The 27094-nt window shown below is 40.4% G+C and overlaps 1 protein-coding gene across 7 annotated transcripts; it reads right to left on the bottom strand.

Moving 5' to 3' along the window:
* Positions 1 to 5641: 5641 nt before the first annotated feature.
* Positions 5642 to 26863, bottom strand: LOC130413148 (putative nuclease HARBI1). 7 transcript variants are annotated; one of them, XM_056738148.1, is made up of 3 exons: positions 26397 to 26863; positions 5969 to 6084; positions 5642 to 5867 (listed from the first exon to the last, which is right to left on the bottom strand). In XM_056738148.1, the coding sequence occupies exons 1-3, from the start codon at positions 26533 to 26535 to the stop codon at positions 5748 to 5750; spliced, it is 375 nt and encodes a 124-aa protein (XP_056594126.1). In that variant the 5' UTR covers positions 26536 to 26863; the 3' UTR covers positions 5642 to 5747. The 7 variants fall into 7 exon arrangements, 1 of the variants encoding a protein (XP_056594126.1); XR_008905452.1 differs by lacking the exons at positions 5642 to 5867; positions 5969 to 6084 and adding exons at positions 19727 to 20199; positions 20437 to 21704; XR_008905454.1 differs by lacking the exons at positions 5642 to 5867; positions 5969 to 6084 and adding exons at positions 19727 to 20199; positions 20437 to 21116.
* Positions 26864 to 27094: the final 231 nt, after the last annotated feature.

The raw sequence follows: 27094 nt of genomic DNA, 5'->3' as shown, positions 1-27094 counted from the left end.
CGCTAGTTATGTCTCTTGCATGAGGTGTTCCGCTGGTTTGCGCAGGCCGAATGGCTTATGACATCAAAATGCAATGAGAGCAGAGCTCCTTGTGCTTTTAAAACGTTCTCGCAGTACCCTGATGTCAGATATTCGGCAATCGATCTGCAGTATTTTAAGAAATTGAACATACCTAGTGCGAAGTCAGAAGACACATATGCAGTATTTTGTGAATATCATATTCAGTACTATAGGAACGTGCACACTGTAAGAAAAGTCCGTAAATATACGGCACGTGTTAATGTGAAGGAATTTAACTTAATATTTTTTTACAGGCGTTTTAACCGTGTTTTCAAAGACGCAATGCATGAAGCGCCGTTACGTGTATGGAACGCCAAGAGGGTCAAAAACGTGCGAATTTTAACACCTCAACAACGGGCAGGGGAGCACCAGTGATTTTCTCAGCAGTCCGAACCATCCTATGTAGTCTTCTGATGTCTTACTTTGTGGCTGAGCCAAATCAGACAGTGATGGATGTGCAGAGGACAGACTCTATGACTGCTGACTAAAACTGTTTTAATAGAGTATGTGGTAGGTTGAACTTCTTCAGCAGATGTAAGAAGTACATCCCCTGCTGGGCTTTTTTAGCAATGGAGCCAATGTGATTGTCCCACTTCAGGTCCTGAGAGATGGTGGTGCCCAGGAACCTGAATGACTCCACTGCTTCCACAGTGCTGTTCATGATTGAAGAAGCTGGAAGTTTTTAAGTTAATGACCGGAAAGGTTGTCCTTAAGGGCTGTTCATCTCTGCTTAAGTCAGTACAAAGGTCTCTTTGGTATTCTAACCATGCCTTTAATTGTTCCCTTATCCACATGTGCATTTTGGACATAATGGATACATTGAAGCATGAAAAACATAGTTTAAACTCTTTTCAATTATTACATTTTATTTGATAAATATCTTCTTTAAAATTCTGTATTAAAACGTATATATGACATAAGTGATGTTATAGGCTGTAATATGTGTGTGCAGTGACCTTTAAGTTGAATATAAAAACGTTATACACCATACACCACAGGATAGAATATAAATATATGTGGCTCAAAAGAAGCAATTAAACAACAGCAACATATAATTAGTGATTTGAATTTATTTATTGACCTCAAATTGTCAGCAGTTCAACTTAAACAGAAAGATTAGTATGTCACGTTTCAAAATAATAGTCAAAATATTACACGCTCAAAAATGACCTGTTGACACGACAAAAATGTTCGTTTAAACAAAACACGGCCAAAAAGTTCGCGTTATGGCGATACAAACGATCGTGTCTTCAAATACCACGCCCAAAAACTTCGTGTCAAGACGAAAGAAACGTTCGCGTTTACACGGAACAAAAAGTCACGTTTAAAATTGTCACGTTGAAGCGTCCAAATTTCACGTGCTACGCGTTATACATATTGTCCCCGTTTGCGTTCCATACCATCCGGCCACTTGCCCAGTTTGAACTTGTAAGCGTGATGAGTTCCCATTGGCTGCTGAGCGGAAGGATTAAACCATTAATGTAGGCTTAGGGGGCTGCCTTCCATTTCTGACTCCTTGCCATCACAATGCACGTAACATGCGAAAGATCCACTTGTCTTTTTATGTGTCCATTTATCTAAACAGCTATTAGATATAGATGTTTTATAATCTTTTTTATCGTTTATTGCCCGGCCGTGTTAGTGACTGTTGTAGCAGAGACAATAAACTCATAAAAGACGTCAATAATGTATCAGTTTAAGTGGTGTAGGGTTAATAGACGTTGACCATATTCATTGTATTATGGTGTCTGGGTCAACGTAGGATCGAAGCCCACTCGCTGCAAAGACTAATTCTCCTGTATCAAAATCAGTTTTAGAAAACCTCCATCCACAGTTTTAAGCCCTGTCCATGGATACATATGTTTATAATTTGTTAACTTCATAAATCAGTAAATTTATTCATGTTGAATAATTTATAAAATGTATTGGTAATATTAGGTTTTATATTCTTACTAATTTTCAAACCTTGGCTACGGCCCTTTTTTATTTATTTTCAGTTAGAAAGAATAGGTTTAAAGTTTCATCTTTATAAAATGAAGTAAAGTTTTATGATACGATTTTTAAATATAATATAAATAAATACGAATTAATAGAAAAAATTGTCAGCTGAACACATAATTTGTAAGCGTAGAAAAATTACTGCTTTCATAAGATAAGCACACGTAGTGTGAGATGGTGGTCTAGTGGGTTAAACCACTGAACTGGTAAATCAAAGGTTGCTGGTTCGATCCCAGCAGCCACCACCAGTGTGTCCTTGAGCAAGACACTTTACTCCATGTTGCTCCAGGGGGATTGTCCCTGTAATAAGTGCACTGTAAGTCGCTTTGCGTCTGCCAAATGACTAAATTATGTAGGCCAATCAATAATAGTCACAACAGCTAGCATTAGTGTGGTTTTTAAATGTTTAGAATTAAATGGTTTTCATTAGTTTTCTTGAATATTAATTTGAACCAATATAACCGGTATGAATAAAACTAGTTTCACACTTGAGAAGAAGAATCTAATGTTTGCTCTGGTTTTCTATACATTCAAAAGGTTTGTCCGTAATTTAAATTATAGAGGGATGAATAAATTCCATCCTGCCTTGATGCCCGATGACTCCTGAGATAGGCACAGGCTCCCCGTGACCCGAGGTAGTTCGGATAAGCGGTAGAAAATGGAATGGAATAAATTCCTTCTCTAACGAAAATCAGAATTAAAACATTTCTGATGTCTTAATATGAAAATATAATCCCCACATATTACCCGCACACACAAAAAACAATTCAAATAAGCAGGTATAGGTTAAACGGTGCACACCCAACACAGGGTTTTATATGAGTATTTTCTTGTCTCTACTCAAATACAAATAGTCGAATTCATTTATAGGCCTAAGTCAAAATCAGAAAGTGTCATGTTCAAGGTCTGGTCCCCCAGCTTTGTTGCTTTTGTGTCAGTGTGCGTATGTGGTTATGTCGAGCACATGGCTGTTTGTTTTGACCGCATGTCTTGCACCGGGCCTCATCGAGGGGTCATCTCTCTAGGTCTCTGGCTCCGCGCAGCATCTCCAGCCAGGCAGCCAAAGCATCTGGACCCTTTGCACCCATTTTAGGACTGGGCGCTGCCGGACTGTGTCGTGTGCCTTTCGTTCAAAGCAATGAGACCCCTCTGCCGCAGTAAAAGTATTTTTTTTCAATACGGTTGTTCAATAAAAGTCTATATTTCTCCCGTTAAATCTGGTCTCGTTCATGACAAGAAATAACTTTTACTGCCATCGCTTTATTTAATAAATACATATTAATTATGTACATTCATAAAAAATATACGATTGTATGGAAGAAATAAACGTGAAATGGACTGTAAATCTGTGAATATTCATGTACATATCTGTGCTAGGAGTGAGATGTTCTGACATATACAGTACAAAAGATATGAGTAGAATGTGCCATTATCTGTGGGAAAAAATATACCTTTGTGCCTATATGTTCTTGTACTCCATTTTTAGTACTGGCTAGATGGCAACAGTTCAAAGAGGTTGTGGCCAAGTAAAGTTTTTTCCTGCGTTTATCAAGGACTACTTACAATGCAGGGGAGCAGCCAATATACAGACCCTGGTTATCGATGTGCACAGAACAATCCCTTGTTGTGCCATATATATATATATCTCATAACATGTGCTGTGAGATGGTGGGGCTTATTATTTATAATTTTTATATTTATTTAATTCGTCAACTAAAATGGTATTATTTTATTTAAGAATTTGAAACGACAAAAAAGGAAGTCAATAAAAACCCCTAACAGTTGAAAGCCTGTCATAACATTTTGTCATGAATTCTTGGGGTGAGGTGAGAGACCCAAGTGCAGACAGGGAGGTAAGTTAACAAAAAGGGTTTATTTAAATACAAAACAAAAACCCACGAGGGGATAAAACAACGTAACTTGCAGCAGTCAGGAACAAAGACTTACTAAACTAACAGTACTAGACTATTTAAACATTACATGTTAAACTATGAATAAACTAAATTTACTGACACCAGGAACTCACCCACATGGAACAATGAACAACAATGAACAATGAACAACAATGAACAATGAACAATGAACAACGAACAACGAACAACGAACAACGAACAACGAACAACGAACAACGAACAACGAACAACGAACAAGCGATACGAGGCCAATATACAGGGAGGCAAATCAAGAGGGAACAGGTGTAGGGCATTACCTAATAAATTGGAAACAAAAGCATACTTTTTAATGCCGATTGCTATCTGAATGCTTTCTGTCTTGAGACGCGTAAGAATTGTGGTAGAAAATCATTAATTTCTTTATAAAATCATGATACCAGAAAATTTAACTATTTTAAAATATAGGCTTTATACATAGACTAGTTCATGTTTTTTTTTTAAAAGAGTACTAAATGTTACCTGGGGCCTGTACCATGATGGTAGTTAGAACAAACTCTGGGTTACAGGATTTGGTTAATTGATTTTTAGATGCAACCCCAACTCCAAACGTCCTGGCAGCAGATCAAGACAAAATATAAGGATAGAATTCAAAGTGGTGAGTATTTACCACAACCTTTTATTATTTTTGTGAACATTTAGTCACAAACGCTTGTTTGCAGCAAACAGAAAAAAGTGTGAAATGAGGAAAACTGGGGGAGGGCCACCTCCTCAAGATTACACTGTGGTGGAGGAGTTGGCCCTGAGTAACAATAAGGGGCGGCCGATTATGGATGGGATTGCAAGTGCTATACAGTCTGACCCTGGTGCTGGCTCCTCTAAGCAAGTGACACTGGGTATGTGTGTGCAATGCATTACTAATGTTATAAAAAGAGTTAAATATGGCTGACTCTGTTCTGCAGTAGAGGGAAATACAGTGTCTCTGTCGAAGCCAGCACACATGCACACAGTCTCCTGCACAGAGGTCAGTATGCAAAAGACAGAGCACAATGAACATAACCTGCTTTATAACAGTAATGCTGTACATTGGCCTTTTATTTATTGGGGCGAACCAAACTGTGAGCTGGACTGTGAGCTGAGGAGGCTCCAAATTAAAAAAAAAAAATTGGAGATCAAACAGCTGGAAAAAACTGATCTCAGTATTTGAACTTTTTTTTTTTACCAAATAACCCTTTAGGATTAACACTTTTTGATTGTTTATTAATGTCATTTTCTCTTGCTCTCTTTCTTCCTCCACATGACCAATAAAACAGTTTGCGACCTATCTGCAGTGTCAGTGTGCTTTTATTAAGTAAAATATTTTGTTGTGATTGCATCTCTGACAGCTGCGCCAGCAGGGTGATCAGGTGTGATGGGGTCAATTTCATCAGGAAGAAGCTGGTTTTGTGGTGGTTCTCGCTCCTTTCTGATAGTGGCTATATTGTGCAGAATGGCACATGCAGCCACTATCGGTGATGCCCGCTCTGGTGACACTCTTAAACACCTAAGGCAGTTGAAACATGCCTTTAGGATGCCAAAGGTCATCTCGATCTTGACCCTGGTTTTACTGAGGGCCACATTGAAGCGGTTTTGTGGCCCTGTCTGAGGGTCAGGATAGGGGGTTAGCAAAAACCTCTGGCATGCATAACCTCTATCTCCTACCAACTGGCCATCAAAAAGCCCTGTCATAGAATAGAAAAGGGGAAAATTGCGTAAGTTTTGCTATTAAAATTTAAACTTTAAAGTGTACTGTTCCAAATTTTACTTGCCTTCCTCAAAGCGCTGACACAAAATAGACTCACGGAAAATGCGTGAGTCATGCACTGAGACAGGCCATTTGGAATCCAAGCTTGTGATCATGCATTCATGATCACAAGTCATCTGCAGATGAAATGTACAGTAAATAATTGTCCTATCTGTTAGTTACTATTTATTTAAAGATTGATCTCAATGCAAATAAAAATAATTTCACATATCCCCACCTGAACATTAAGGCTGTGAAAGGACTTTCTGTTCACATAATCTGCTTCATGTTCTCCTAGCGCTGTGGAGATTGCAACATGTGTGCAGTGTATTGCTCCTATGACTCTAGGGAATCCTATCATAGGAATGAAAAATATATATTTAAAACCATTCCTAACAGGTAGCTACCGCATACTATTGTATAATAGATTTCTGAGTATGAAATATGAGCATTCAAAAAAATGAGCGTGAAAGGTTAAATTTGTTCATGTGATGTCACCCTATCAAGATATCTTACCGGCAATTTTATAAAAGCCCTCTTTTATGGACATGGTGGATAAATGTCCAGGGAACACAATGAAGCTATTTATGTACCCCTGCAGAGCGAGGAACACCTTGCAAATGGTTCGACAGACCGTCTTTTTCCCTAGATTCTCTGCATCACCGACCACATACAAGTATGTACAACTTGCAAAAAAACGCAACGCACTACATACCATTTGCGGTACAGTAAGGGCATGGCTTCGACGAGTCACATTTGTTATGTGCGGCTCAAGAAGTTCGCAAAGATAAGACATTCCTTACGCGGAAAATCTGTATCTTTCGTACAAGTAACTATCAGAAAAGTCAATGGGATTTTGTCTATCCCTAAAAACTCTTTCTCTACGAAATGCTCGTCTAACAATTTGCGCGGGATGTCCACAGGATTTGGGAGAAAAGGTGAAGCCATTGCAACAGAGAACAGCCGCTGGGAACCTATATGTTTCTTTGCTCACAGCTGATTGGTCAAACTTCAGTCTGAGATCTCGAATCCAGAACATAACCTGCCCCGGAGCAGGTTAGCCGTGCAGTGTAAGATACCATGGAGATGAACACCGATTAAAGACGAGCTACTTTCATGGTACCTAAAACCCAGGGTTGGCACAGACTAATCTGAAACATAGCTGGCTAAACACCTAAACCAGCTTCATGGTACAGGCCCCTGGTTTACCTGTTGACTTTTTGTCTTTTGTTTCAGGCTCACAAAAATGTATATTAAGACACTAAGATATTAAATTATCGGTAATCGGTTTCCAATGTTAATGAATGCAAAATTAACATATTGTTGAATCCTTAGTTTGGATTTAGTATGGATGCTTGTAATCACATCAGAATTACTATAGTATATTACTATGGTTACAATTGAAGAGTTCAGATGCAAAAGCCTTAGAGTACCATCTCAAATTTTGTTCTAAGATGAGCATTTTCAATTAGGTTAATTTTCAGTTATTTCACTTAAATGTTTATCAAAGGAACCTATTCGGTGCTATTAAACGGAAAAATGTACAATCCTGAAAAAAGCAGAATAAAACTTTTCTGGCCAAATTCTCCACCTGTTAATGCAACATTGCTTAAACACATCAGGAGTGCAGCAATTTTTATATCCCAGAACCAGTACAGTTATCTAAGCAGAAGCATTTTCAGACATGCCTTTCACAATAGTGATATGAACATTGTAGATATTAGAAGTATATGACATAAAAGATAATTTGTACATGTCAGAAGGGAAAATAACTGCATATACAGTAGGATAAAATTAGAAAGTACCTGGTTGATAATGTCAGATGATGAGGAGTTGGGAAAGAGGGTTGATTTTTAAGCTTGGCACGACAGAACAGCAGTACACAGCAAATTCAGCAGAGTTAAAATGATGGCGTTGATGGAATGTTTAGGAGTTTAGAGTTAATTTAACATTAAAAAATTGGTTTTCCCTACACTGTAATTATTTAAATCAAATGAAGAGTTGGTGTCTTAGCAGAGTGTGAAACTTAAATAAAAAAAGGTCATAAAGTGCTCCGTGACTGGCAGTTGTAAACTCTTAGAGCGTTAAATAAGGAAACCCTCCCCCACCTCGCTCGCAGTCAACCGTGCTGAGACGCTAACTTTACTCATCAGGCCGAATATTCTCTTTCTCGGTAAAAGGTAACGTTAATGGTTTATTAATTACGTTTTTTGATCAATAACATTCGGTCGCTATGAGGGATTGTTTTATATTGCAGTCAGTTTCGTCTTTTATCGTTAATGTTAGCGTATGAATGTTCCGTTGACTCCAGGTGTAAGTTAATTAATTGCAGCATAAACAATAACTCTGCGAATTTACTTCATAAAGATTCGCAATGTAATAATTATACTCTTTGTTTTGTGATTGTGCTATTGATCAAGTTTGTTTAATATTAACTCCTGCTTTGTGAAAGCATTTTTTAACTTGCTGCCTTCAACTCTCCATTTTGTAATTTTTTTACTGAAAAAATGTTGCATGTTTCTACATTCTGGCTGAAATTAGCACAATTTAAGAATATTTTCTTCAAGTTAAGTGTTATTGTCTTTGTTACCATATTTACACTTGATGAAACCCCAAAGGAGTTAACAAATAACACTGGGGTGAGCTTATTTGTAACGACCTACATCAATTATTTTAAACTGGTTAGAGCGAGCTGTAGTTAGTGTTTAACTCTATGGGGAGTATGTTTTTAACTATTTAATAGTGTCAATGTGCCAACACTTTCAAAAGTGTTAAAATAACTCTATTGGGAGTGGACTCCTATAGAGTTATTTTGTGTTTCCATATTTTGCTGTGTAGAGGAGCTGTAAGAAGGCAACTTAAATGGGACACAACATACAGTATGTGATGGATCAAATTGTTTGACACTGAGTAGCTGCACCCGATGAGATCAGAGCAAGATTGACTTTACATTATGCGTACGCTTGATACATGCTGATGTTTCAATGTAATGTAGAGCTTGAGAAAATGTGGAGCTTGAGGGGAATATGTGAACTGGACAGAGGGGCTCATTTTGAAATTTCTACAGTCAGAACTTACATTATGCGTACACTTGATACGTGCTGATGTTTCAATGTAATGTAGAGCTTGAGAAAATGTGGATCTTGAGGGGAATATGTGAACTGTACAGAGGGGCTCATTTTGAAATTTCTACAGTTGAAAGAAAAAGTATGTGAACCCTTTGGGCTTACTTGGATTTCTTCATAAATTGGTCATAAAATGTGTTCTGATCTTCATCTAAGTCACAACAATAGAGAAACACAGTCTGCTTAAACTAATACCGCACTAACATTATACGTTTTCATGTTTTTATTGAACACAGCATGTAAACATTCATAGTGCAGGGTGGAAAAAGTATGTGAACCTTTGGGTTTAATAACTGGTTGACCCTCCTTTGGCAGCAATAACCTCAACCAAACGTTTCCTATAGTTGCAGATCAGACCTGCACAACGGTCAGGAGAAATTTTAGACCATTCCTCTTTACAAAAGTTTTTCAGTTCAGCAATATTCTTGGGATGTATGGTGTGAATCGCTCTCTTGAGGTCATGCCACAGCATCTCAATCGGGTTGAGGTCAGGACTCTGACTGGGCCACTCCAGAAGGCGTATTTTCTTCTGTTGAAGCCATTCTGTTGTTGATTTACTTCTATGCTTTGGGTCGTTGTCCTGTTGCATCGTCCATCCTCTGCGCATCCTAGCGCATTTGTGTTTCATGTATTTGTTTGTCTTCATTATGTTTACCATGTAGAGTAGAGTTTAATAAAAACCATAAAGGCATTTGTGATTGGTTCTCTGCGTTCACGCTCACAAACTTGGTCACTTAAACTGTGTTTCGATCTATGCTACCTCTGCTCTTAATTCTGTTTGGTAAAGTCACGTTACTTATAGTCATGAGATAACGTTAGTGTATAAAATCATTGATGTATCTGCTGGACGGATACATATGGGATTTGTATCACTATCTTTCTAATAAGAATTGTAAAATATGTATGTGTAATGACGATTACTATACATATTTGCCTTTGATCTAAACTAATTCCTTGACTGAATTTGACGTTTTAACAACTCATTTCATATATGTTTGATCTTGATAGATCTGGTGGAGAATCTTATTTGATGAGTAAACTCATCCGTAATTTAACAAGCAGCTAAAAACGCTACAACAGTTTTAACCCTATACATGTTGAAGATAGTACGCTTCGTGATTTCACTGATGGGCATGCCATTAGATCTAATGCGATGTTTGCCACAGATCCAGATTTTTTACATTTACATTTACATTTAGTCATTTGGCAGACACTTTTATCCAAAGTGACTTACAGTGCACTTATTACAGGGACAATCCCCCTGGAGCAACATGGAGTAAAGTGTCTTGCTCAAGGACACACTGGTGGTGGCTGCTGGGATCGAACCAGCAACCTTTGATTTATCAGTTCAGTGGTTTAACCCACTAGACCACCATCCCCATTGTAGGTGATGCTTTTTCAAGACGCTTTCGAGGTGGCTAATCCTCTTGGATCTGCCAAGCAAAAGCACAAAGTTTTATCTGTGTACTTCACTCTTGGAAATTTCTATCCTCACATCAAATCAACTGTTGATCAAATCCAGTTGGTACTGCTCTGTACAGAGAAAGACAGTAAATATTTTGGAGTGGATAAAGTTGTTAGTCAGCTTGTGTCAGACTTGTGTGAACTTGAGAAAAAGGGCATATCTTTTGAGGATAAGATATACAGTTGCATGCATAATGGGAAATAATCTGGGCTCCCACATGATTGGTGGGTTTACAGAAAATTTCAGTTTTGCTCAGTATTTCTGTAGATACTGTCTAGTCACAAAAGATGTGTTTCTGTCTAACCCTCTCAGTTTTTACTCATAGAGATCCTGCTGATTATAATGAGTCTGTGTAGTTTTTGGAGAGTCGCCCTGAAGTGACCTTGCATCAGGGCATTAAAGGCTACAGTGTTTTCAACAAACTGTCACATTTCCACGTTTGTCAGCCTGGACTGCCGCCCTGTTTAGCACATGACTTGTTCGAGGGTGTTGTGGACTATGACCTGGCAATGTGTTTGCAGTGCTTAATTAAAGAAGAGAAGTGGTTCAGTTACGAGTCATTAAATGACAGACTCAAATTATTTCCAGGTGAAAGCAGCAACAAGGAAAATGCTATTCCAAACAAAGGAAAAAAGCTTGGCGGCCATGCAGCCCAAAACAGGTGGCTATTGCGGTTTCTTCCTATTTTGGTACATGACAGAATTACAGATGCTGACAATGCTGTCTGGCAGCTGGTACTTCTTCTGAGGGAGTTAGTTGAATTTGTATGTGCACCTAGACTCTCAGAGTCTCAGATTGCTTACATGAAAGTACTGACTGAAGAGAATGTGGAAATGAGGCAAGAGTTATTCCCTCATTCAAATCTGAGACCAAAACACCACTATCTTCTTCACTATGCAGACTTGAGTCTACAGTTTAGTCCCCTACCCCACACATACTTGGACCTTGCGCTTTGAAAGTAAGCATACCTATTTCAAAAGATGTATCAGGTCAAGTAAAAACTTCACAAACTTCACTCGCTGATAGACATCAGCTGTTTCAGGCTTAAACCAGGCCCTCAGGTTCAGGTGTCAGACTCAACTAGCTTTTATCCAGAGCTCTATGATGGTGGCATTAGGGCAGCAGTTGCAGACTTTGGACTTAACTCATCTAACTCAGTTGTTACAGATAAAGTGCAAGTTAAAGGCACTTCATATGCAAATGGTATGCTTGTCGTACAGAGATATACCAAAAGACAACTGCAGTTGGGGGAAATAGCAAGCATTGTTATCAAAAGTGAAAGAACTGTCGTGCTTTTGCTACGGGGGAAAACTGCCAGCTGGGTACCTGAGCTTGGCATCTATGAAATCGACAAAAATAGTTCCGATAAGCTTATTTGTGAAAGTCTTGACAAGCTTAATGATTATGCTCCAATTTCATTTTACCACAGAGGTGCAAGGTCACTCATCCCACTCAAGCATATGCCACTATGGAGCTTGTGAAAGAATTAGTTCAGAAAGCTATGCCATCGCTCAGTAATCAAGTAATGGACTCACTCATGGCAAGACTGGAGGAGATTGGAGTAAACGATGTAGATGACGGACTTTAAAAAATGTCCTGCATGTCCAAAAATTGGAGAGAGGCGATTTCTAATCAAACTGAGGTTTATTAATCAGATTAACAAAAATACAGCGCGCTGGGTTGCTGGACAACACTCCTCTGTCCTTCCCAGGAACAACAACCCCCACAGCACATATTCACAGCATTTATTGTTATTTCCAAAATAAACTTATGATGACGACAATATCGAGGACCGTGACGTCGCCCGGCATGGCTCAGCCGGGGCCCCACCCTGGAGCCAGGCCCGGGGTTGGGGCTCGTATGCGAGCGCCTGGTGGTCGGGCCTTTCCCCATGGGGTCCGGCCGGGCTCAGCCCGAAGGAGCGACGTGGGGCCACCCTCCCGTAGACCCACCACCTACAGGAGGGACCGTAAGGGGCCGGTGCAAAGTGGATCGGGTGGTAGTCGAAGGCAGGGACCTCGACAACCCGATCCCTGGTCGCGGAATCTAGCTCTAGGGACATGGAACGTCACCTCTCTGGCGGGGAAGGAGCCGGAGATTGTGCGTGAGGTTCAGAGATTCCGACTAGAGATAGTCGGGATCACCTCTACGCACAGCTTGGGCTCTGGAACCACACTTCTCGAGGGAGGATGGACTCTTCACTACTCTGGAGTTGCCCAGGGTGAGAGGCGGCGGGCTGGTGTGGGTTTGCTTATAGCCCCCCAGCTCAGCCGACATATGTTGGAGTTTACCCCGGTGAACGAGAGGGTCGTTTCCCTGCGCCTTCGGGTCGGGGGTAGGTCTCTCACTGTCGCTTGTGCCTATGGGCCAAATGGCAGTGTAGAGTACCCGGCCTTCTGGGAGGGGTGCTGGAAAGCGCCCCGACTGGGGACTCCGTCGTTCTGCTGGGGGACTTCAACGCCCACGTGGGCAACGACAGTGACACCTGGAGAGGCGTGATTGGGAGGAACGGCCCCCCTGATCTGAACCCGAGTGGTGTTCTGTTATTGGACTTCTGTGCTAGTTACAGTTTGGCCATAACGAACACCATGTTCAAGCATAAGGGTGTCCATCAGTGCACATGGCACCAGGACAACCTAGGCCGGAGGTCGATGATCGACTTTGTAGTTGTTTCATCTGACCTACGGCCGTATGTCTTGGACACTCGGGTGAAGAGAGGGGCGGAGCTGTCAACTGATCACCACCTGGTGGTGAGTTGGATCCGATGGCGGGGGAGGAAGCTGGACAGACTCGGCAGACCCAAACGTACTGTGAGGGTTTGTTGGGAACGTTTGGCCGAATCGCCTGTCAGAGAGATCTTCAACTTCCACCTCCGGCAGAGCTTCCACCAGATCCCGAGGGAGTCTGGAGACATTGAGTCCGAGTGGACCATGTTCTCCACCTCCATTGTCAACGCAGCCACTCGGAGCTGTGGCCGTAAGGTCTCCGGTGCCTGCCGAGGCGGCAACCCCCGAACCCGGTGGTAGACACCGGAAGTAAGGGAGGCCGTCAAGCTGAAGAAGGAGTCCTTATCGGGCCTGGTTGGCTTGTGGGACTCCCGAGGCAAATGACAGGTACCGACAGGCCAAGCGGACTGCAGCCCGAGTGGTTGGGGAGGCAAAAACTCGGGCCTGGGAGGAGTTCGGTGAGGCCATGGAGAAAGACTATCGGTCAGCCTCGAAGAGATTCTGGCAAACCGTCCGGCGCCTCAGGAGGGGGAAGCAGTGCCCTATCAACACTGTTTACAGTGGAGGGGGGCAGCTGTAGACCTCGACCGGGGATATCATCGGGCGGTGGAAGGAATACTTTGAGGATCTCCTCAATCCCGCCGTCACGTCTTCCTTTGAGGAAGCAGAGGCAGAGGGCTCAGAGGCGGACTCGCCCATCACCCGGGCTGAAGTCACCGAGGTAGTCAAGAAACTCCTCGGTGGCAAGGCACCGGGGGTGGATGAGAACCGCCCTGAGTACCTCAAGTCTCTGGATGTTGTGGGGCTGTCTTGGCTGACACGCCTCTGCAGCATCGCGTGGCGGTCGGGGACAGTGCCCTTGGACTGGCAGACCGGGGTGGTGGTCCCTCTTTTTAAGAAGGGGGACCGGAGGGTGTGCTCCAACTATCGGGGGATCACACTTCTCAGCCTCCCCGGGAAAGTCTATGCCAGGGTACTGGAGAGGAGAAGCCGGCCGATAGTAGAACCTCAGATTCAGGAGGAACAGTGTGGTTTCCGTCCCGGTCGTGGAACACTGGACCAGCTCTATACCCTCTCCAGGGTGCTGGAGGGTTCATGGGGTTTGCCCAACCAATCCACATGTGTTTTGTGGATTTGGAGAAGGCATTCGACTGTGTCCCTCGCGGCATCTTGTGGAGGGTGCTCCGGGAGTATGGGATTCGGGACCCTTTGCTAAGGGCCATCCGGTCCCTGTACGACCGGAGTAGGAGCTTGGTTCGCATTGCCGGCAGTAAGTCAGGCTTGTTCCCGGTGCATGTTGGACTCCGGCAGGGCTGCCCTTTGTCGCCGGTTCTGTTCATAATTTTTATGGACAGAATTTCTAGGCGCAGCCAGGGGCCGGAGGGTGTCGGGTTTGGGGACCACACGATTTCATCTCTGCTCTTTGCGGATGATGTCATCGTGCTGGCCCCATCAGACCAGGACCTTCAGCATGCACTGGGACGGTTTGCAGCCGAGTGTGATGCGGCTGGGATGAGAATCAGCACCTCCAAATCTGAGGCCATGGTTCTCAGTCGGAAAAGGGTGGCTTGCTCACTTCAGGTAGGTGCAGAGTTCCTGCCTCAAGTGGAGGAGTTCAAGTATCTGGGGGTCTTGTTCACGAGTGAGGGAAGGATGGAACGGGAGATTGACAGACGGATCGGGGCAGCTTCTGCAGTAATGCAGACGCTGTACCGGTCTGTCGTGGTGAAGAAGGAGCTGAGCCGCAAGGCGAAGCTCTCGATTTACCGGTCAATCTACGTTCCTACTCTCACCTATGGTCATGAGCTGTGGGTCATGACCGAAAGGACAAGATTGCGGATACAAGCGGCCGAAATGAGCTTTCTCCGCAGGGTGGCCGGGCGATCCCTTAGAGATAGGGTGAGAAGCTCGGTCACTCGGGAGGAGCTCAGAGTAGATCCGCTGCTCCTCCACATCGAGAGGGGCCAGCTGAGGTGGCTCGGGCATCTTTTCCGGATGCCCCCTGGACGCCTTCCCGGGAAGGTGTTCCGGGCATGTCCCACCGGGAGAAGACCCCGGGGAAGACCTAGGACACGCTGGAGGCACTATGTCTCCCGGCTGGCCTGGGAACGCCTCGGTGTCCCCCCGGAAGAGCTGGAGGAAGTGTCTAGGGAGAGGGAAGTCTGGGCATCCCTGCTTAGACTGCTGCCCCCGCGACCCGGCCCCGGATAAGCGGAAGAAGATGGATGGATGGATGGAATAACTAATTAAATGATTAAATCCTTCAATCCCTCTCTTGACCTCTGAAAGAGGTCACCTTTTAATCTTCATCATCGTCCTCATCTTCCTCGTCATCACCATCCAACAATTGGCTAGCCAACAGGGGCATACTGTAAGGGGGTGGGGTGAGATCTTTCTTTTCTATTGCTGCAATTATCAGTCGGTTACACAATGATCTGATACATGGGATACAGCAACAACCACAAGTTACTAAGATTGCCAAGAACACTGCAATTGAGACTATTATTGACTTGACCAGCGCTTTCCATTTGCCTAATGCTTTATCCAGCCAGTCACCTATGGGGTTATTTACACCTGAATGTTCTTTCATTTCTAAGGAAAGTGTTCTCAATCCTTCTAAAGCTTTTGTTACAGTGCCATGGGGGGCAGTGTTGTTGGGAATGAAAGTGCAACACAAATCACCAAACATGTGACATACTCCACCCCTCTCTGCTAACAGCATATCTAATGCCATTCTGTTCTGCACTGCCATAAGAGATGTTGGGGCTAATTGTTCTGACAGGCCTTTAACTGCGGCCCTAGTCATGTTAGTCAATCTCATCACATTGTAATGGACGTAATTTATTCTATCAACATTTTTGTTTGGGGTTACTGGGAATAACCCTGCTAAAATAGGAATGTTCTCAAAGCCTGCTGCTATCTGATCAGCCAATTTAAACTCATCTGGGACACCTCTAGGTACTCCAATAGCATCAATATAGGTTGGGCTATTTAATGACAAATCAATGGAAGTTGCTGACCTTTTGCTAATGACATGTCGCCGTCTGCGGCGGGTCAGTGAGCCCATACCTGTTGTTTGTGGCCCTACTTTTACTTTTTCACCAATCAAAGTCAATGGCGCTCCTAATCTAACCATTGCACATAGGCCCTTTGTATTTTTTGACACTCTAGTGAACAGCCGTCTATCACCACAATAGTAATATAGTCCTGCTCTTGCCCATGGCCCTATCAATGTTCCATTGTCAGGTATGATGACGTTACACCATTCCTCATTAATCTGTCCATAATTAATAGTTGGTGATTGTGACGTAAAGTTAAAACAGGTGTAATTATCTTTTCTGGGCGTAAATGGGCCTGTTTTTGATTCATTAGATATTGGGGGAAATATAGATGCCAGAGTAGTACAATTGTTGGAGCCCAGGGTTCTGGTCAGTGACAACATACAGTCATACCCCCATGTATCATTAGGATACAGTGGGGCCGGTTCAATGTGGGTCTTGGTCTAGCACCTGCACAGGCAAAACAATCATCTAATTTCTGTTCTTTGGCCGTATTTATTAACCATTCTAACCACAAGTTGGTCTCTCCGTACCCTGTTGCTCTCTCAATCATATCTTCCGGCTTCAACTCAACTCAACTTTATTTATATAGCGCTTTTTACAATTTTTACAATACAAGTATGAATTCTAAAGCAGCCCCCCCGGCCAGGCAGATAGTGCAAAACAATATGCAAACGGTGGTGAGGAACCCAAAACTCCCATTGAGAAAAAAAACCTCAGGGGAACCCGGGCCCAACCAGGGGATTCCAGTTCCCCTCTGGCAAAAGCTGCTGCCTCTGCACAAGCTCAACAGTGCTTGCACAACAAGGCTTAATAAAATATAAAAGTTAAGGATTTAAGATTATCATTAACAATCAAATAGCATTTTAAATGTTGTAGGAAAAACAAAGTTGTCGCATCCTTTATCCAGCTCTATCCTCTTAGCTCTTTTCAGGTCACCGCTTCCCATTCTCAGCTCTGCCATCAGGTCTGGGCATGAACTGCATCCTGCGGTAACCTTGGAACAAAGAGACAAGACTGGCTGAGAGTAGAGTACTGTTCTGCACTCTTTGATGCAACAAGTACATCATTTGTTGTTGGATGTGTTCCTGGTTCCGGTTGATCTAAATAATGCAGCCTAAATCCTTTGAGGATTAATATTATGGAGGTATAGTGTATGCAAGATTAAAAAGATGAGTCTTTAGTCTAGATTTAAACTGACAGAGTGTGTCTGCCTCCCGGACCGTGCAGGGAAGAATATTCCAAAGTTTAGGCGCCAGATAAGAAAAGGATCTACCACCTGCACTCGATTTTGAAATTCTAGGTATTACCAACTGACAGGACGCCTGAGAGCGTAATGTACGTGGAGGTCTGTAATACAATAGAAGTTCATTCAAATACTGCGGCGCTAGGCCATGTAGGGCTTTATAGGTAATAAGCATGCTCATACTTTTTTGTACGTGTAAGAACTCGAGCTGCCGCGTTTTGAACCAGTTGCAGTTTTTGTAATAGGCCCGCAGGGCAACCACCTAGAAGTGCATTACAGTAATCTAGTCTTGATGTCATGAATGCATGAATTAACTTCTCTGCATCTGACAGTGACAGCATATGACGTAATTTAGATATATTTTTAAAATGGAAAAATGCAATTTTACAGGTGTTGGCGACATGGCTTTCAAATGACAGAGTACTATCGAATACAACACCAAGATTCTTAGCTGATGACGAGGATTTTATGGAGCATCCGTCAATCGTTAAGCAGTATTCTTGGTTGTTACGCATTGCAGTTTTCGGTCCAGTAAGTAGCACTTCTGTTTTGTCCGAGTTTAGTAGTAAAAAATTGTTACTCATCCACATTTTTAAGTCAGCTATGCAATCCTTTATTCGATGAAACTGCTGAGTTTCATTAGGCTTCGCGGAAATATAAAGTTGAGTATCATCAGCATAACAGTGAAAGCTAATTCTGTGTCGCTTTATTATATCTCCTAGAGGTAGCATGTATAAAGCGAAGAGCAGAGGCCCCAAAACTGAGCCCTGTGGTACACCGTACTGGACTTGTGATTTGCGGGACACCTCATTGTTTATTGCTACAAATTGAAAACGGTTGGATAAATAAGACTTAAACCATTTCAATGCTATTCCGTTAATGCCGACGTAATTTTCGAGTCTATGTAGAAGTATGCTATGGTCAATAGTGTCAAATGCAGCACTGAGGTCTAGCAGCACCAATAACGAAATACAGCCACGGTCAGACGCTAAAAGCAGATCATTTTTAACTCTGATCAAAGCAGTCTCTGTACTGTGACATGCTCGAAATCCAGACTGGAATTCATCATTAATGTCATTCCTTTGGAGGAAGGAGCATAATTGAGTTGAAACTACTTTTTCCAGAACTTTAGATATAAAAGGTAAATTCGATATAGGCCTGTAATTCCCTAGTTCTTTAGGGTCGAGTTTTTTTTTTTTTAAAAGAGGCCTTATAACAGCCACCTTAAATGCTTGAGGCACATGTCCTAATGTCAGAGATGAGTTCATAATACTGAGAAGAGGATCTATGATTTCTTGGAGCATTTCTTTCAGTAGTTTTGTAGGTATAGGGTCTAGCATGCATGTTGTTGATTTAGATGATCTTATGATTTTAGACAGTTCATCGTGATCTACTGTAGAAAATAATTGCAATTTCTCCTTAGGGGTGCTGTAGTTAGTTTGTTCAGCGGATTTCACTACAGGTTGCATTGTTATAATTTTTTCTCTTATATCTTGGATTTTACTCGTGAAGTAGTTCATAAATTCATCACTGTTATGCTGATAATCAGAATCTGACGTCGATGACGACTTATTTTTTGTTAATTTAGCCACGGTGTTAAATAAAAACCTAGGGTTGTGATGGTTTTCCTCTATTAGTGTTGAAAAGTAGGCGGATCTAGATGTTTTATTGCATTCCTGTAATTTCGAGTACTATCCTTCCATGCTATACGAAATACCTCTAAATTAGTTTTCTTAAAGTTGCGCTCCATTTTCCGGGACGCTTTTTTTAGAGTCCGAGTGTGTTCATTATACCACGGTGTTGGGCTGCTATTTTTAGATTTCTTTAAACGCAGAGGAGCAACTGTGTCTAATATTTCCGAGAAAGTAGTGTTAAAATTTTCAATAGTAGTGTCAAAATCGTCAACGTTTTTACTCATGCTAGATATTTTATACAATTCAGGCAGATTATCGAGAAACGCATCCCAACAAACATTTGGACGTTTAATGACCGTTGAAAAGATGTCATTCCGACACGTCCCGTCACGGTTGAAAAATAGTTCCAAAATGAAAGTTGAACCGACGTCTTTGACGTCATCTGAACGTGATTTCCACGTCTTTTCTGCCTGTCCCTGGACGTCCAAATGTGTCCTCTTCCGGACGTGTATTACTAGATGTGTAGCTGCTTAATGTAAGCGTATACATAAGAATGCGTTTAATATAATCATATTCGAGTTGTGTAACATCGTGCAAGGCAAGCAATTATGTCTCAAGGTCTACGTGTCTTAAATTGACACAGGTTTTAAAAAGGTCCAAAATCGGTCCGGTCTGACCTGAACGTCTATAAAACGTTTCAATCACGTGCACATCACAAACAATAACACTTTATATGTGGACTTAGGCAAAAATAAGTGTTTTAATTTAGCACCACACATTTTATAGTGAACATCACATTTTTTCATTGTCTTCCATTTGTTTGACAGCCACTATTCAAACAGAAAAATAAAAATAGTAGAATCTGGATAGCAAAGGAGTTTATGTTTAGCAGCCATTAATCAAACATGAAAATGACAAAAGTACAGTATTACAGAAACACATATGAAACTACTTTAGTCCATTTTTTTCAAAATGTTTACTAATTTTCTTGGTCCCCGGCCACCAGCTCTTCCGGGAGTGTGATTCATGTGTTCCACCATTGATGGATGAGAGTCAGAGCTATGGCACTACCAAATTATTTCCTAACAGTCTTGTATTACTGTTAAAACAGCAATAAAACAAGTATCCATCAACCCCAGTGTGCTTCATGTGTTCCGCCATTGCTGCATAAAAGTCTTAATCTGTTGCATTTGGGCTATACCTGTTCACAGCATCTGAGTGAGAGAAAAGAAGATGAATATTAAAAAAGTTGAAAAAAAATCAAAGGCAAAATTTGAGGTAAATTACGTGAATTTATTTAGAAAAAGTCAGATTATCCCACAACTAAATTTAAAATACATATAAGATTGTAATTAACATGTATCACACTTTATTCTTCTCTAAGATAACCGAATGTAAATAAAAGTTACAAATAACACTAGAATAAACTTATTTAAGGTTAGCAAAAGCACCTGATGAGTGGTGTAGTCCATGCTGTTTGTTTTGAAAGATGAACTTCAGCAAATAGCTGGTATTCTTGATCATGGCAAGTCTTCATCTTCTATGAAGAGTCTAGATTGTGACAAAGAATATATGTTAGATTAGCGGTGCCCTTGAGAAAGACCCTGTAAACTTTGTAAAAGTGGTATTTCTGGTAAAACCTGATGTTCTTACAGAGAAGTCCACTAAATAGAGAAAATAGAAATTACATAAATGAAAAAATAGACAAGGAACAAGAGATTTTTCAATGTCATAAGGGCAAAATTACCTTGAATTACATAGTATAGCTTTGAATGTCCTCTTTTCAAGTTGACCACCACCCTTCATAATGAATTTCACAATAAATGCATTTAACGTGATTCTGTGAAATAAATGACTCAGGATTACTTCACCTCAGAAAAATGACAGTTTGTTTTCAGATTTTTTGCCATCACTATAGTTCTTTTGTTAACTACCCAAATATTTGTTTATACACAGAGAAAGAGATAGAGAAAAACAAACAAACACAAACTAACATCCGCACAAACACACACATTCTTTGTCACAATCCAATCTCTTATTAGATGATGTAGACTTGCCATGTTCCAGAATGCCAGCTATTCACTGAAGTTCATCTTTAATACCGAAAAGCATGGAAAATATTATTGGAATCCTGAAAGAAAAATCTGTTCATTAATATGTACACACACCTGGACCCATGACTACTTCTAAACAGAATGTGACACTTGCTTTCACATTTTTTGTTTAATACAAACAATTAGGCCGGATGTCCCAAAGGAAGAGGGTTTGGAACCCCTGATTTATTTACACATTGTAGTTGCATGAAATTACTCAACTTAATGTTAATTGTAACTGACACAAAACTCAGCCAAAGTTAACTCTTTACCCGCCAGCCTTTACAAAAAAGCGTAACTTTAAACTACCTTTTAGCCTGCTAGCTAATTTTAGCCAAACACAAACTACATGGCAGCTGACAATGTGCGCATCATTTCTTTCAGTTCCTTCGTGTCCAACAGGTAAGACTCAACCACATTAATAAAACTAAACAAAATGTACTTACACAACAGTAGTATTTGTATAACTCCGTCACTTTTCGAAATAAACCAGACCGCCATTACAGAGTCTTCTTCTTCTTTAGAGTTTATTGCTGATGGTAAATCAACTGAAGGCGCATTACCGCCACCAACTGGACTGGAGAATGAATCACCGATTTTGACAGCACAGTTTTGGCAATCATCCACTTTAAATTGTGAAAGCAGATATTATAACATTATATCTGTAAAATGTGTCATTTAACTAACTTAGATGAATACAAATGATCGTGTATTTAAAAAAAAGATTTCCTGCATTTTACAATGGGTGTTGTTTGACGTGTAACGTCAGTGGACGTCTATTCACAACATTTTTTAAATTAATGGGGACTCAAATGAATTATTGCAGTATTATTCAATGTAAGCACAATTTATTTTGCTTATTTCATAAGAGGGTCACGATGGACTAAAAATGCACGTGTAGAGGACGTCACAAGAGGACGCCCTTTCAACCGCTTCAATATTTATATAATTAAACGTAGCTAAAGTCAAAGTAACAATCATATATGCAACCCTAGAGATCTGATGACATGTACACATGTATCTGAATGCATTTTTAGCAAATGTTATATGTCACATATTTTTACCGGTTAATGTCGTCCTACCGCGACTATTTTCGGCCAGGGACACGACGTTGCCGTCGGACCAATGTTTGTTGGGATCTTTGGTAGTTGAAGTAATCGTTCTACCATATTTGTAACAAGGAGTTTGATTTGCAGCCGTAGGCCATTGAAGCAAACATAATATCAGATAATGATCCGAAATGTCTTCACTCTGCTGAACGATTTTAACATCGTCCACATTTATACCATAAGAAAGTATTAAATCTAAAGTATGATTACGAAGGTGAGTGGGTCCTGACACATGTTGACTAACGCCCATGGAGTTAAGAGTGTCTTTGAAAGCCAGTCCCAAGGCATCTGTATCATTGTCTACATGGATATTAAAGTCACAGACGACAAGAACTCTATCTGCGGCCAGTACTAGTCCTGATAAGAACCCACCAAAATCTTTAATAAAATCTGTGTGGTGCCCTGGAGGCCTATATACAATAGCTAGAATACATTTTAAAAATGTTTTGTCCTTAGTATTAGGTGTCGATACGTGAAGTACCATGACTTCAAAAGAATTGTATTTAAAATTAGACTTCTGAGAGGTGATAAAAGAATTATTGTAAAGTGCAAGCGACACCTCCCCCTCTACCTTTTAGACGAGGCTCGTGTTTATAGTAATAATCTTGGGGAACGGATTCATTTAGAGTAATATAATCATCTGGCTTAAGCCATGTTTCTGTCAAACAAAGCATGTCTATTTTACTTATACTGGCCCAGTCTTAAACAACGATGAATAAACAGACACTCATTCTGCGTTAAAGCCATTGACGTGCAGGATGCGCATCTGTTTCACTATAGTGCTTTTCCCGGACTCTCTAGCGCCTTTAAAATCACACACGAACACACAGAGAGAGAAGACATGATGATGCATTTGTCAAACATGAGCACATCCACGCAATGAGAAATAATGCATCCACGACAATCCCACCCAGCACTAGACGTCATTTGGACATCTTTTTTTGGGCTTAATCAAGTCGGCCTGTCCTGGCCGTCTTTTAGCCCAAAAATCGATGTTGAAATTTGGTCTTGTTTTGGTCCGTCGAAATTTGGTTGAAATTTGGTCCAACTTTAGTAGTTGAAAATTTGCCGTTGTTAAATCCGTCCGATTTGGTAAAAATCCTAGATCGGAGGTCTGTTTCGGACCACATATATTACTAATATTGAGATGAAAAGAAAATCACATTGCAGGAGTTTCTTGATAAAAACATGTGTTGCGACTATTTCTTAAGATATAATATAACTAGTTCAACAATGTGGCTAAAGCATACAAATATTTATATAATGAGCCGATTTGCTTATAATGGAAGCCGTAATATTAAATTTAAAATATCCATAAAAATATCGTTGTGACTGCAAATTCATTTTTATAAAGTGTTTTCCCTGCTTCTTCATGATGCACAAACCTTTCAGACCTTTCAGACAAAGGTAGGTCGATTTGTTGTTAACAGTTGCTCATAATGTTGCATTCATGAGACTTTCCCTTTTTTATCAGGCAACCGTTCTCCGCAATTTAAAGAGTGCATTAGTTTTTTTCCGGTTTTCATTATACAAAATTACAGCTTTTACAGCGAGAAAAACAATTAATACTGTTATGCCTGATCATCATTGTCAATCAATATTGACAAAGTCGTTGACCAAAGCACATAAATTATCTGTTCTCATCCAAAAGCAAACTCTTTTTCAGTTTCAAATTTTCAGTTGCCGGACACTAATGGAACTTTACAATAAGATGGTAAAACTACAAAATTAGCTTCTTGGAGGCAAATCCAGAATGGTTAATCCAAAATTAAGATTCTGTCATTATGTACTAACCCTCAAATTGTCCCAAACCTGTGCTGTCCACAAAGGAAGAAATTTTGAATAAGGTTTGTGACATGGCCATGATTGCAGTGGATTTGAGAAAATGAAAACTTGAGATATTAAACAAAGTTCATTTCAAATTTCAAAACCAATGCCTTCATTCTGCGACAAGGAAATTTTGATGGCATTGAAGATAAAGATCATTGGATGAGCAAGGTTCTTCCCTGCACATCTCACTGAAAAAAAGGGAAACATGTAAGATTTTTAATCTCATATTTAAAAATTATAAATGTTTTCGTTTACTTAAGGAAATCAATTTTTATTCAAGGTCATATCTATGAAAATTAACAAAAGACAATTATACAACCGGGCACGATTTACGATACCACAATATTTTTCAAAAAAATGTAGGCCTATGTGACAAAAACTAAACATTATTTACTGAATGTTAAAAAAATACATAATTTAAAATGTATTAATTAAAATCATATCTAGCCTAGCCAGATGATAAAAAGTAAACTTACATCATCTACTTATCATTCTCTCCTTTTGTACACTAATTTTATATTTTTTTAGTAATTATACAATTTTTATTAAATGTATTACTACTTGAGATAATGTTAAAAACACAAGTGTACTCAGCCAATCTAAAATCTTGCCTAAAGCACCAACACAGGCTGGGACGGCCCTGCATTAAGACACCACGAATAACAAATGGGATAAAAACGTATTTAGTTACCACTTAATTACAGGTGGTAAATAAATACTATTTATTTAGGCCTATTTAAAATGTATGTTAAAAGCACATAAATCAATAAACAGGAAGTGTGAATTATAAACTTCTCTCGGAGCAGGAAATCTCCGCTACATCAACACTGACTACTAGATAGAGCGGAACTGTTACCATAGCAACGATTTCAACATAAGAGTCTGTATCTGAGGAGGCTTCAAAACAGTAGTACTCAAGCAGATTTTTTAGAATACAACTATAAATTTAGTGTGTGGAAAAAGAGCACTTTAAGTATATTTTGGAAGTGACTTTTTAGCAAAGAGCCACACACACCATTATAGGTAGCCTAGGCTTTTGGAAATAACTACTTATTGCGTAGTAAAACGCAAGGTATGTTTCCATAAATACACATTAAAAATGTCATATATAAAAAATATATATTAAATGAGTACTTCTTGATGGAATATAACCTGGAATATAAACTGTGGCCTGTGACCGTTACGCGCAATGCACCCAACTCACTTCTGAGTGGACCACACTACAGCCGTTTTTTCTGAGGTAAAAGCTTTTTACTCAACCGTTTTATTTAAACTCAACCTAAAGCATCAGCTCACAACAAAAGAAAATTACATATTATGAAGAAATTAATAATAATCATGGTAAGAACAGTAGGGGGCGGTTTCTTTCACGCTTTCACACAACAGTTGACGGACCGTCTTTTCCGTTAAATGTGCTGCATTAACTGCTCACACATGGTTTCCAGTCTATTATGTGCTGTTTACATCTGAACCGTACAATGTTAAAGGCCGCTGTCCTTGCTTTTAAATGCCTTTATTCGCTGCTGGAAATCATAGCATCTAAGCAGGCTTCACTACACCCATTATTGCAGCCCCATACTCTCGTCTTCTTTTCAACTGAGGCAAGGCATCTCAAGCCTCAGTGGTGATTTAAGAAATACCTTTTCCGGGTCCAATGTGATTGTACGAAGGCGCCGTAAATATTCCTTTACTGCGAATCGAGGCATTTCATTTAGGCTATATGCGAACTGAACCATCAGAACAATTTGTTGTAAAACAAATTAATTATTCCGTTTGAGTAACAAACTGAGAACAAATGTGTTTTTCTTTGTCATTGCAGATGCAGTCAAAATGTGAGACAGCAAGGCCACCGACCACAACATAGGCAAAGCCATAGACCACACATGCCCCTGGACGATCTGGCGGTAGCGGGCCCCATGCAAACTAAAGTGTTCTTATTATTTATATATATATATATCTATATTATTTTGTTACTCATATGTTTCGATGATTTGTGTTATGTAACTGACAATAAATGTTTTGATGTACATTTTGTCAGTTGTCTTATTTTGAGATATATAATATAATATAAAATTGAATACATAAAAAATAATTTATGCTTACAATGAAGTTAAATTCAAGTCTGGAAAAAGACGACACTTTTTATAGACGTCTTTCAACAACCCGAAAAAGACGTCTTCTCAAAGACCGGAAAAAGACGTATTATCAACGACGCGAAAAAGAGGTCGTTTCACTTTTCGACCACATTTGGACGTTGTTTGGACGTCTGGCATTGACGTCTTTTCGACGTCTTTTCGCTGGGTGGGATACATTCAACCGCTGAAAGGATGATGCTGCATCAGCATTAAATGTATCAGTTTTAAATTGTTCCCATCTTACCTAATAAAAGCAGGCGGTGCGTGGCTTTATACGCCTGTCTCTCTTTCTGTAACTGTTTCTCGATCATTTTATTTGCCTCTCGTTGCGCCTTCTCATCGATGCGCTGGTCTTCCGTCTTGCTGTTTCCCAAACAGCCCATCTTTAAAGCCGTTCTCCTCAATCGCACAACAAATAATATAATATATCAAATAGCGCCTGTAATGACTGAAAACGAATCGAGCTGATAAACGAGGTCAAAAAAATCCGCCACGAAATAAGGGTTTGCGTTAACCCTTCACGAACCCTCACGATAGATTTATTCCAATCCTCTCAACAAATTCATGATCGATGTACAAAATCAGGCACGAGGCAGTTGAAGCTCAGATCTCCGTCTCTCTCCCTATCTCTTTTGCCTATCGTTACTTTGCTGTAATGTGTCTGTTTATGTTTGCGTGCCTTTAACTCAGCACTGCCTCTCACTGTGCTTACAGGAAGTGACACTTCACACTCAACCTGCTGATCTCAGGTCAGCCTCGTTATATCCTCACGTCATTTGAGGTTTCAAGCTTATCCAATCATTCGTTAGCATCTATTAATCAAGTTATTTTTATTCACATTTGAAGATATCTAATCAACAGCATAGCATCAAATATAACTGTATAGTGCATGCACTATTGTAAAAAAATAGTTTAGATCATTTGAAACGTGCGGATCCTTTA

This window comes from Triplophysa dalaica, chromosome 23 (assembly GCF_015846415.1).
Source record: "Triplophysa dalaica isolate WHDGS20190420 chromosome 23, ASM1584641v1, whole genome shotgun sequence".
NCBI classification, from domain to species: domain Eukaryota; kingdom Metazoa; phylum Chordata; class Actinopteri; order Cypriniformes; family Nemacheilidae; genus Triplophysa; species Triplophysa dalaica.
This window is presented reverse-complemented; position numbering and strand designations above follow the sequence as displayed.

Excerpts from the sequence above, each read along its gene's own strand:
- LOC130413148 (XM_056738148.1), bottom strand. The coding sequence starts at position 26,535 with ATGGGCTGTTTGGGAAACAGCAAGACGGAAGACCAGCGCATCGATGAG. Across the intron at positions 6,085-26,396 it reads GCACCGCCTGCTTTTATTAG|GATTCCCTAGAGTCATAGGA; the intron begins GTAAGATGGGAA and ends TTCCTATGATAG. Across the intron at positions 5,868-5,968 it reads TTCACAGCCTTAATGTTCAG|ATGACTTGTGATCATGAATG; the intron begins GTGGGGATATGT and ends TTTCATCTGCAG.